The sequence below is a fragment of the Vanderwaltozyma polyspora genome, genomic scaffold (assembly GCF_000150035.1).
Source record: "Vanderwaltozyma polyspora DSM 70294 KpolScaffold1066 genomic scaffold, whole genome shotgun sequence".
NCBI classification, from domain to species: domain Eukaryota; kingdom Fungi; phylum Ascomycota; class Saccharomycetes; order Saccharomycetales; family Saccharomycetaceae; genus Vanderwaltozyma; species Vanderwaltozyma polyspora.
The window spans coordinates 1-11,581 of record NW_001834648.1 but is presented as its reverse complement, the minus strand read 5'-3'; the positions used below and the strand labels follow the sequence as shown (position 1 = coordinate 11,581).

The 11,581-nt window shown below is 32.6% G+C and overlaps 6 protein-coding genes and 1 non-coding gene across 7 annotated transcripts; 5 read left to right on the top strand and 2 right to left on the bottom strand.

The window, feature by feature from the left end:
• Positions 1-109: 109 nt before the first annotated feature.
• On the bottom strand, positions 110-200 carry Kpol_1066trna1. The gene is given in 2 exon segments: positions 110-146; positions 161-200. It is a non-coding gene; the product is annotated as a tRNA-Tyr (tRNA).
• Positions 201-2,066: 1,866 nt separating this feature from the next.
• Positions 2,067-2,519, top strand: Kpol_1066p6 (ribosomal L7Ae/L30e/S12e/Gadd45 family protein; the record flags this gene model as incomplete). The annotated part of the gene is made up of 1 exon (XM_001644250.1): positions 2,067-2,519. One exon carries the CDS (start codon positions 2,067-2,069, stop codon positions 2,517-2,519), a length of 453 nt encoding a protein of 150 aa, XP_001644300.1.
• A 575-nt stretch (positions 2,520-3,094) lies between these two features.
• On the top strand, positions 3,095-4,588 carry SNU56 (Snu56p; the record flags this gene model as incomplete). The annotated part of the gene is made up of 1 exon (XM_001644249.1): positions 3,095-4,588. One exon carries the CDS (start codon positions 3,095-3,097, stop codon positions 4,586-4,588), a length of 1,494 nt encoding a protein of 497 aa, XP_001644299.1.
• A 436-nt stretch (positions 4,589-5,024) lies between these two features.
• Positions 5,025-7,376, top strand: Kpol_1066p4 (uncharacterized protein; the record flags this gene model as incomplete). Its single annotated transcript, XM_001644248.1, has 1 exon — positions 5,025-7,376. The coding sequence occupies one exon, from the start codon at positions 5,025-5,027 to the stop codon at positions 7,374-7,376; it is 2,352 nt and encodes a 783-aa protein (XP_001644298.1).
• Positions 7,377-7,571: 195 nt separating this feature from the next.
• On the bottom strand, positions 7,572-8,456 carry MRPL7 (mitochondrial 54S ribosomal protein uL5m; the record flags this gene model as incomplete). Its single annotated transcript, XM_001644247.1, has 1 exon — positions 7,572-8,456. One exon carries the CDS (start codon positions 8,454-8,456, stop codon positions 7,572-7,574), a length of 885 nt encoding a protein of 294 aa, XP_001644297.1.
• A 754-nt stretch (positions 8,457-9,210) lies between these two features.
• GLE1 (nucleoporin GLE1) lies at positions 9,211-10,893 on the top strand (the record flags this gene model as incomplete). The annotated part of the gene is made up of 1 exon (XM_001644246.1): positions 9,211-10,893. One exon carries the CDS (start codon positions 9,211-9,213, stop codon positions 10,891-10,893), a length of 1,683 nt encoding a protein of 560 aa, XP_001644296.1.
• A 226-nt stretch (positions 10,894-11,119) lies between these two features.
• On the top strand, positions 11,120-11,581 carry FMN1 (riboflavin kinase; the record flags this gene model as incomplete). The annotated part of the gene is made up of 1 exon (XM_001644245.1): positions 11,120-11,581. A coding segment is annotated over one exon (462 nt), but the record flags the coding sequence as incomplete, so codon positions are not given.

The window sequence follows — 11,581 nt, the reverse complement described above, 5'->3', positions numbered from 1 at the left end:
GAAAATATTTAACAATATATTTTAGTTTATTGTTCTCATAACGTTAGAGTATCGAACCTTCATTTAATAGTCAGCCATCAAGATTTTGATATGATAGATGTAAAAAATATCTCCCGGGGGCGAGTCGAACGCCCGATCTCAAGATTACTTTGTTTGAAACATTACAGTCTTGCGCCTTAAACCAACTTGGCTACCGAGAGGATTTAATTGTTGCAAATTTTCTTAAGAAGTACTTGATATTTGTAGTAACCAGACGGGTCCGGGTAATACTATAATTAGCGTCACAATAAGGAAGATGGGACAAACGAGAAATTTACTGTCATTGGTCATGTGGTTGGAAACCAAAATAGTTATTGGTAATCAACCATGTCAGAATTATGAGATGACGTAAAGTCATACTCATTACATGTTGTGACCTAAAATGTAGGTAATATAATGGTAGGTACACAGGATATTGTCATGACGCAATGTTTGACATTGCCGCGATGACAATATATAATCCAATATTACAAATTCAATGGATTATGTCAGAAATTATGAGATGACGTAAAGTCATACACATTAATTCAATATTAATAAGGGTGAAGAATTATATGAAACATCATTATTAATAAGGGATAAAGAAATGTTTATAATACGAAAGTATTTGCTTCTGACGTGTCAATAATATCTAAACATTGTATATAAAGTCTGGTAAGATCTTAATTGACACTTATCATATGTACTATATTCCCATGTGTATATTTTATACTTTAATACACCGGATCAATATCAACTTATTAAGAATGTCCTTGCAAACAACTAAACAATCTACTACTATTAACGATTCTGTAAATAACTAACAAACTTCTTGTTCAGATGTTAACTTAATATCTGAGTGATTCATTTGGTGATTTATATCTAAGATGATTTTTGAAGTAATAGTAATATTTATTTATTTCTCCGTACTGTCTTATAAATGAACTAAATAAATATATAATAATAAATTGGACAAATGATATTTTGATATTCCAAAATATCATGTCCTTTTTATATGGTTAGATCCAATTTCATAATCTTAGTATTATTAATTAATTATCAATAATTCCTTTGCACTTCACTACCGCTGATACAATTGATCGTTGTCAATTCCTGGGTTATAGTTTCTTTTTATAATTACTTTTTATAATTACTAATTGTTATTACTAATCATAACTACTCATTATGATTGCTGATCATCATTACTAATCATAAGTACGTATTGTAATTTCTAATTGTATCCTGATATTAATAATCATATTAATAATCCATTGATTTAGTAATATTGGAACATATATTGTCACCGCGGCAATTGTCAAACATTGCGTCACGACAATATCATGTGTACCTACCACTATATTACCTATATTTTAGGTCACAACACTTCTGATTCTCTACAGTTTTTTTATAAGATTCGTTTGTGGGCTTTAACAAATTATAAGCATACCAAGTAGAATTGAAGAAAGAAGCAAAACAAAGAGCAAAAGCTCTATTTCCTATCTTGAGAATACGTGTTATTTCTTTTATTGATATTTGGAGCTCTAATTATTTTTAACAGTCACTCAACCTCATATAGAAACGTTCTAAAAGAAATTATAAAAACTTATTAAAGATTTAGTGACGTTTCGATATACCATTTGTCGATTAATCATCCATGGCCGACACTCTCTCACATAGAGAAGAACAATATTGTTACCCTGCCTTCTGAATTCTAACTAGTGGGTCTGTGTTTTTTTGCCGTTCGTATCTTTCTTATCACGTGACTATTTTTGTTTTTCACTTTTTGCCAAAAAGAAAAATGGAAAAAATATTGAAAATTGATGAGATGAGATTAATTCTCACTATCAAATTTGAGTTATCAACCAGAAAGCTCTTCTATCAGTTCCAATTGACTTTGATCTTCAATTGAATCAAGTTAAACTAGTACATCTGGATTTTTAGAACTTTCTTTTAAGTGATCTGTGATTTTTTTTTAATTGTAGAGTCTTTTTAGTGAAGAATACATAAACCATCATCTACATACTAATACTAGCGGAAAAAGGACAAAAATGGGTAAAGAATCTAAAGAAGTAAAAGGTGAAGACAACTATGATACTAGAATGCCAGCTGTTCTGCCATTTGCTAAACCACTGGCCTCTAAAAAATTGAACAAGAAGTTGTTGAAAACTGTTAAAAAGGCTTCAAAGGCAAAGAATGTTAAGAGAGGTGTTAAAGAAGTTGGTAAAGCTTTGAGAAAAGGTGAAAAAGGTTTGGTTGTCATTGCTGGTGACATTTCTCCAGGTGATGTTATTTCTCATTTACCAGTTTTATGTGAAGACCACTCTGTTCCATACATCTTTGTCCCATCTAAACAAGATTTAGGTTCAGCTGGTGCAACTAAAAGACCAACTTCTGTCGTGTTCATTGTTCCAGGTAGCAATAAGAAGAAGGACGGTAAAGGTAAAGAAGAAGAATATAAAGAATCATTCAACGAGGTTGTCAAAGAAGTTGAAGCCTTATAATCAGTATCATTTACCATGTTAAATTCGTGAATGTAAAGATCGATGGGTTTATTTTTTTTTATGAAGGAAACAGTATAAAAATATATTGATTTTATTATTATTTTTGCATTGTCATCAAACAACTTCCCAACCCTGTCCTAGATTATTGACTAAGAAAGCGGTAAAGAAGATACGATGCAAGATAATATTAAAATGTGTCATTAAACAGGAAAAAAAGCAAATTAGTATCTTCTCTCCCAAAATAAACCAATTATTAACGTTTGTAACATATATATATATAAAGCAAATTACCACTATTTTAATGAATATTATCATTTAGTTAATGGAATATTGATAAATCCTATTTGTATATCTGTCAGTATCTTTCTTTCCTTACCATACCAATCAAGTATTTACAGTTTCGAACCTTCTTTATCTTAAGAGCGAAATTAAAATATTCATTCATCTAACTGATATATAAAGAGGATGGAGGAATATAAAGAATAACAGTAGTTTACTATTGTTAAATAGACGATTGAGTATTAGAGAGTGTTGTAGGGTTTGGATCATATTTAGAGTGGTATAGAGTTGTAAATATGCCAATTAAGAAAAGACCAAGGTCGGGAGATGGTAAAGCATCCGGTTCATTTAAGAAGCCTAAGAAAACCTATCAGGTAAATGAACAATTTACATCTCAGGATATATGGAAAAGTTTAGATAGAATACGAAAAACACATAATAATGTCGATTCAATAATTCCTAATAGTTCGCTATTTGTTGTGTTCTATCCATCATTCAGTAAACAAGAGGTTGAAAGCTGTGTTTCTGCTTTATTTGAGTATATCGATTCTAGCAAAGTCAAAATCCATGAGGTTAAAAATAAAGATAACATCAGATTCATCTCAATTACAAACTTCAGTATACTTGATTGTTCACTGATACTGACTGTGTTGTTCATCTTTAAAAACAAAAAATGGGTAGCTCCAAATAATTATGATTATTTTCAAACGTTGAAAGATATCAATATTAATGGTTCGTTTTATATCCCAAATTCAACGTTATATCAAAGTGAAGAAGTAATTGATCCAAAACTTAGAAAATCATCCACTCCATTTGTAAAATCAATTATACCGAGGTATCAAAGCATGGCGGACTTCATCGAATGTAGTATATCAAGTACTGATCAGAAAAGTGTTAGTTCATTCATTAATGAAGTGACAACATTCTTCTCCAGATTGAAATATAGCAAAAAAGTGGTTACTTCACGTCAATTCAAAGAATCTTTAGAGCAACATCTCCAGAAATTTGAATTGCAAATTACTGAAATGTTTTTAAAGCCTTTCCAATTATTCGATACAGAAAGTGTGACTAATAATAATAGTGCATTAATAGAATCTTCTAAAAATAACCTTTCAAAATATATCGAAAATTTAAAGAATTATAATGAAAACACTGCTATAACAAAAAGAGAAGAAACCGCCAGCCAAGTATCCACGACGAAACGAACAGCTAAAAAACAGTTGATGACTAACAATTTTGATCAATCAAAGAGAAATTATACTGCTGCCTCAACAGTTACTACTACGATAGCTACGAATACTACCACTTCTATTACTACCACGACTAAAAACCCAGTTTCTCGATATTCTAATAATGAATACTCTCCTGCCAATAACACAACGAAAAATACTACTCAAGGGGATCAAACTTCGTCACATAGACCAAATTTTATGACACAGGAGGAAATCAAAGACCACTGTTTAGCAACCATCAAAGCATCTATCGATCTAGTTAAATCTAAGTCACCTTATCAAATTCTAAGGGCATATGTTAAATGCCCCAGACAAAATTACATCGATCTAATTTATCAACATTTAAATGAATTAAGATCATCTACAAATTGCAACATCGTGATTTTACATCTAAACAATTTACATGAAGCACAACCTTGGTTTAATTCCTTGGATATTTCAAAATATACAAATTTTTCTCAACAACCACATCAAACAACAGTCAGAATTATAAGTATCGGTGGTGTGGGTGAACATATACTAAATGCATTAGATCAAATATCAAATATTCTAAATTAAATCATGACAGATAGGAATATTTTCCAGATGAAAGAATAATATTTAATGGCATATAAATGCCAATTTTTCATTTTCTACCTGATCTTTTATCTGCGTTTAAAACTGTGTTTTTTCCACAAGAATCAAAGGAAAACATTATAAACAACTAAAAGTTAACGAACATTAATAATTATATATAAATAATAGAATAGTTCATTGTCTTATCGTTAATTGAATCTTTATCATTTTATGACGTTTTCTTAACTGTCAGTTTCTTTTTCTCCCTTGCACCCACTACACTATGTAAGATTAAGTAATGGCAAAAAAATTTAAAATAAGAAAAATCATAGAGATAAAAGTTTAAGGTACCTGTTTATTAATCAGGGACTTTTAGTTCAACAGATTTGTTGATTAAGTTGTTTAAAGTTAGTAGCACACTAAGAGGAATCGATTATAAATGTTTGGAGGAGGAGGAGGAAGCTCTAACAAGCCTAAAAGACGTTCTTTTTTCTTCCTAGGAGGAAGTAATGAATCTACACCTGCTTCAAGTCGAACTGTCTCAAAAAATGATGGGAAAAAGGTTAAAGAGACTAAAACTACTAGAAGTGTGTCTGCTCCTAAAGAAAAGTTACCTTTGAATAGAAGTGGTTTCATGATTAATGATATAAAAGCTGATAAAAACATGATGCAAAAGCGAATACCTACCCCAGTAATTCAAACTCAAAATAATAATACTGCAAATAATAATGATAAGATTAATATTAATAATAATAATGCTAATAATAATAATAATTCCAATAACCCATTTAGACAACCTTCTTTAGTCGCTGAGGAACCAGTTCGAAGGGAAACGAGATCTAGAAGACCTCCACCTCCTACTGTAGATTTAAGTTTAATTCAACCAGTTATTTCAAATGGACCTCTACGAAATGAGTTACAGTTAAATAATCATAATGCTTCTGAATCAACAATGGATATGTCCAACTTTATAAAAGGACCAGAAGAGATTGGACTCGATTCAAGTAGGGCGGATGTTCCATCATCTCAACAACACAGACGTCAAAGATCAGAAGCTGAAAAACTAGTTGATGATATAGCAGAATATATAGAGGAGCAGCAAATACAAAACAAGAATTCCAATCGTTCACTAACAGCCAGTATTGATGAATTGCCTCCAGTTTCTCCAGTAGACGAGTTACATTTAAATACAGATAATCTTTCAATTATGGATGGCAATGGTGATTCAAGAACTGAAAATTTGAATGATTTTGATAACAGTTTATCCAATGATGAATACTCAGATAGATTAAATCTAGGTGTTGAGAAGGTACCTAGTAGCAGTATCGGCGATACTTCTTCATTGAATATTTCTACAGGATTGGAAAGTGAAAGGTTTTCATTTACAGGGACTGTAGATGCGAAGTCGATACAAAGCTATCAAAATGCTCGATCAAGCACAGTTGATAATTCTACATCTGTATTAAAAATAAGTAATATTAACACAAATGAGTTTTCTGATCAAAGTTCTTCCTCTAACAGTTCAGAAAATAATCAGGGATATATAAATACTAATTCAAGAATTGAAAAGAATTCAAATCATTCAAATTTAGAAAACCTTAGTACGGAAACTTCGGATAATGAGGATTATGTGATATACAATAGTTATACTAATACGGATGGTGACTCCTGTGTTTCAGGACCAAAAACTTTTAGAGTTGTCAACCAAGATAGCACCAAATTTACATTAGGAACTGATGATGATTTAGCAACTTCCACAGAGGATGATGTCAAAACTAATGATTTAGCAAATAGTTTTAATGATTTAGCAAATAGTTTTAATGATTTAGACTTCAAATCTGGATCTTTAGATTCGCACAATCGTGATGTTGTAACTCCTACAGTTGAGACACATGATAGTATCTCAAAAAATGGTAGCTTTAATATTGCTTCAAGACCCGAAATTCCTTCTATTCCAACTTCTCCAGAAACGGCAGATCTAAGTATATACCATCAGTCTTCAAAACAAATAAGGGCGGCTATTAATTCAAACAGCATAAACAATTCTAGCTCAACAGTTTCTAGTACACCAATATCAAATAAACGTGACACTAATGTTAGATTGGTTTCAAGTTATGTGGAAGAACTGCGTCTGAAGTACTTTACAACTTCAAATTTTTTGCAGGCTCCACCAAATCTCCCAATTACTTTAAAGCAAAAAAATAATTTGATCCAACCGAAAAACATTAAAGTCACAATACGAACCAGTTCAAAACAGATTGGTATTAAGCATGGTAAAGTTAAAACAAAGTTATTGGCCTTAGAGACGACTAATGAAGACAGCAATGAGAATACAGTTGGCTCTTCACAGAACCCGAATAAAATCGTTGATCATACCAAAGAATTCCATAATCTTATTAAAAAGAAGGATGATACTGGAAGCAATGATGAAAATGATCATTATAGCAACAGTTACATGAAGGATATACCTGGAGATGATGCTTACGATAGTGATGATATATTGGCACCGTTAAGAAAAAAGAATAGTTTGGAGGAAACGCCGACTAGGCATAATACTGTTGTCAGTTATTATACAAAAACTAAAACTAGGTTAAGAAGTGGTACTCTTGACAACTCTTATTCACAACTGCAGGAACTACCTTCAAATATTTTAATTAGTGATTATGAAGATAAGGAAAATATAAAGGATGCCAATTATGACGATGTATCCAATAGCGAAGGTGATTCTGAACAAGAATACATTACAAGAGGCAATTTGCATATTGCTAATCCTGATGGGGAATCGGATTAGTTTAAATGGGTAAAGGTATTGATATCCTAATAATAAGAAAATAAAATAAAATTAAAGGACATTAGTTTACTTAAAGATAATTTCAGTTTTTAATATGTAATTTTGAGTTTCAATTTGCATTTTTATTCATTAAGTTTATAATTATTGAATATAATATATATTTACATGTTTGAAGTCAGGAGAAGTTAAGATTGATTACACTTCTTTTGGAGAATTATTGAATGGTACTTGGAATCCACTAATTACTGATTTAGCTTGTAGATCGTTTTGTGCGGTTGTATTGAAATTAATATGCATACCGAATGTAGCAGGCCATAGATCTTGGTTTAAATCAATTTCTGGGAAAAACTTCACATCTTCTGAACTCAAACCTAACGATACACTACCAAATCTACTACCAGAGCTTTCATTAATACCTTTATATTCTCTAATTCTTGGCATAACAATTTCGGTCAATGTTGATAGGAATTGATACATAGGACGACCCTTTAATACGACTTTTGCACCCATTTGACGACCTTTTCTCAATTTCCAATTTGGAACATCAGATTTTGAATATATAGCATTTGGTTTAACACCGGTGATTTGTTGTAATTGCAAAGCTGCGGAAATGGCTAATAAAGAATTATCCTTTGCTTCACTCACATAACAATTCAAGACAATGTTATCAAGTTGTGGGATATTTTTCCAATCAATTACATTAATATTAGGTAATTGAGCTTTTGAACCTCTAGGTAGTCTTGCTTTTCTATTAATATGGTAAGGAGAAGTTCCATCCCATTGTCTAGTTTTCAAACCTTCTTCGACCTTTGCCCCGTGAGAATAATTTAATAACAAGAGATCAGGTTGTAAAGTATTTAAATAATGCTCTTTACCTCTGTCCTGAGCCACAGCAATTGGTTTGAAAGCAGGAGAACGAATATCATTTTTTTCATATTTCATTTCAGGGAATCTAGAGGTCAATTTAGATTTATCAATCTTAACCAAATGATGAACAGGTTTAACAATTGAACATGCTGATTTAGATGCCAAACTTGTGCTTGAAAAACATCTTACTGAACCATATAATAAACCTGGCATATTTTATACTTAATTAAAATTCTAGCCTTAAATGTAAAGGTTTGGTATTGTATAAGTTCTGGACCCTATTTTCACGAAATTAACGGACACTACCCAAAAGAAAACACCTAATTCCTCAGATCCCTTGATCTACAGCACGCAACTTATATCAAATATTGGATACCTGGATACTATTCTAGTAGAAAGATAACAACTTCTCATATATTTTAATGTTAACATCATCGTAACTCTTCTTTATAATCTGAATCTTCTTTTCTGTTCAAAAGAATTTTTCTATTTGATATCAAGAAACAGTAAATCCGTATGTAATGATATTCGAAATTAGAAAAATATTGTCAAATTCCGTTTAACATGATATTATATTGTAACACGTGTATGTCACGTGAGTGTATTCTCATTTTGATATTCTTCAACTTTTCTGGTTTTTGTTCAAAGTTTGCAATAAGAAAGAGGTGAAAAATGTTTAAATCAGATTAAGTTTAGTAGAAGTACAAAGGAAAGATGAGGTAATAGCGGCTATTTAGAAGGTATATTTGAACTCTAGATTTGATGCAAGCAGTTAGTGATCGTTTATATTCGTATTGGAAGTGTTAGTTGGGTTTACGTGTTTGAATTGAGTCTTAACTTTCTATTTAATGATCTCTATTTTGAAAAATAGGAAAAACAAGTTATTATTATTATTGGCATTGCTTGAACTTAGGAGATAATTGGTTTCTAAGACATCGGTGCATTGGAATATTCGATTGTTAAATAAATGAGATTTGTTTTTGATGAAATTTTTAATATCAGTGATGATGAAGGAGAGGAACAAGTGGGAGTCCAATTGACTGAAGATGACCTTAGAGAAGAAGAAGAATCGCCATTGACATCACCTCAGATGGAGTATACTTATATTAATGAGAGCGAGGAAGAAGAAGGAATACCGCATTTGAAGCTACCTAGAAAAAAGTTTTTGGATACTAACAATCAAGATCAGATTGAAGGTGATAAATCTCTTGAACCAGTACTAGAAGATGACGTCGTCGAGATGCTGAATGCTTTAAAATTGCAAGGGAAGCTGTTAAATGCAAGGGAATCCACTGCTCTGCCAATTGTTCCATCATACAAACAGTTAAAAGAATGTCTTAAATCAACTGATGTTCCGTTGTTATCAACAGGAAGAGATACAATTCTACGTGATGATTCTGGAGAAAGATTATTAAAATTACAAAATGATTTCAATGCCAAGATAGAAAATATATCGTCAAATATCAATAAGCAGATAGATTCAATTGTTAAGATAAGGACGCAAAAAGAGGAAGAGGAGCGTAGACGTAAAGCTGAAGAAGAACGTAGACGAAAGGAGGAAGAAGAACATAGACGTAAGGAAGAAGAAGAACGTAAACGTAAGGAAGAAGAATTGAAACGTCAAAAGGAGGAGGGAGAACGTAAACGTAAAGAAGAAGAGATTAAGAGGCAAGCTGAATTGAAAGAAAAGGAAGCCAAACAATTGTTAGAAAAACAGAAATATGAAAGTAATAAGAAGAAAGAAGTGACTAATTTTAATGAAATCGATAAAACATTTAAGCATTATAAGGACAAGATCATAGAGATAAAAGAGACAATTATTCAACCAGTTAAAAATGGAGACGCCAGTATGAAGAAGATTTTATCGCAACACAAGAGAAAGATCAATCCTAAATTTGGACAATTGACAAATAGTAATGGACAGCTGAGGAACGTGACTAATGCATTGATCACATTGATAGACGAAACCAAAGTGGATAAGTTGCCATACTTATGGATCCTAAATTTCATTGCAAAAGCTATAGTTTCGCAGTCAGAGACAGAAGTCAGAGTTAAACCTGAATCTGCGCTTCCGTTAGCCAAGCTTTCGTTGATATTGATGGTGAAATATAGCGAACTAAAGGAGTTGTTGATGGCCAGATTTGTGAAGAAATGTCCATTTGTGATAGGATACACCTGTTCGATAGATACCGAAGAAGGTAGACTAAGAATGGGGTGGAAACGTAGTGGAGAGGACAATAAATGGGAAGAAGACACTACATATGATGAGAGAATGGGCGGTATGATGACGCTGTATGCGGTTATAACGAGGTTACCAATACCGACAGAATATGTCAGTGATATGAACACGGTGGTGCATCCGCTGGGGATCAGCGAGTCATGGAGAGTATTGGCGAGGATTTGTAATTTGGATAGTCAATTAATTACCAATACTCATTTTATCTGTGTTGCGTCATGGTGGGAAGCAGCAGCTAAGGAATTTGTTGAAAAATATAGTAATCAAGGTAGGAAACTATTGAAGCTAGTTGGAGTTGATTTGGTTCAATCTGTGCAAGAGAAGAAATATATTGGGTCAGCAAGATTGAGTATATTAGTTGAAGAATGGATGCAAAACAACGTGATTAAAAGTTTCCCATCGATGGACCCGTAGTTGGTGATACGTTGTTGAAAAGATGAAAATATCGATGAATCAAGCACCACCACCCAAACCATCGGAAATGCAATACAGTGCAATACCTAAAACTTTAAGCATAGTTATAGTATAAGGTGCAATGGACTAGAGTCAATTGGGTGTTAAGCGATGGAAGACAATTGCGATAAGTGTATATACATATATACATACCCACATACGTATAAATATAGATATAGATATAGATATGAGTTTAAGAACAGTAGATGCGATTATTCCTCGAGTTCCAGTGTTGCCGTATCCTATAAATGTGAATTACTGTGAAGTGATCAATGGGTTTGGACGAGGATCCAGCGATCTGGGGATCCCTACAGCGAACGTTGATATCCATAGTCTTCCTAAAGTGATTGACGAGAAGCTTTCGCTGGGAGTGTATTTTGGGTTTTGCAAGTTGAAGAAGAAGAAGAACACGTACGTCGGAGGGATCCAGATGGTTGAGAGAGTTGATGGCCGGGAGGTTGAGTACAATTATGGGAGTCAGTTGGAAGAGGAAGCTGGTGATCTTGAGGTGTTGCCGGTAGTGTTATCGATTGGGGTGAATCCGTTTTACAATAAAGGGGTGGGAGCAGGAGCAGGAGCAGGAGCAGGAGCAGGAGAAGGAGAAGGGGAGGATAGGTTGAAGAAGACAGTTGAGTTGCATATTTGCATG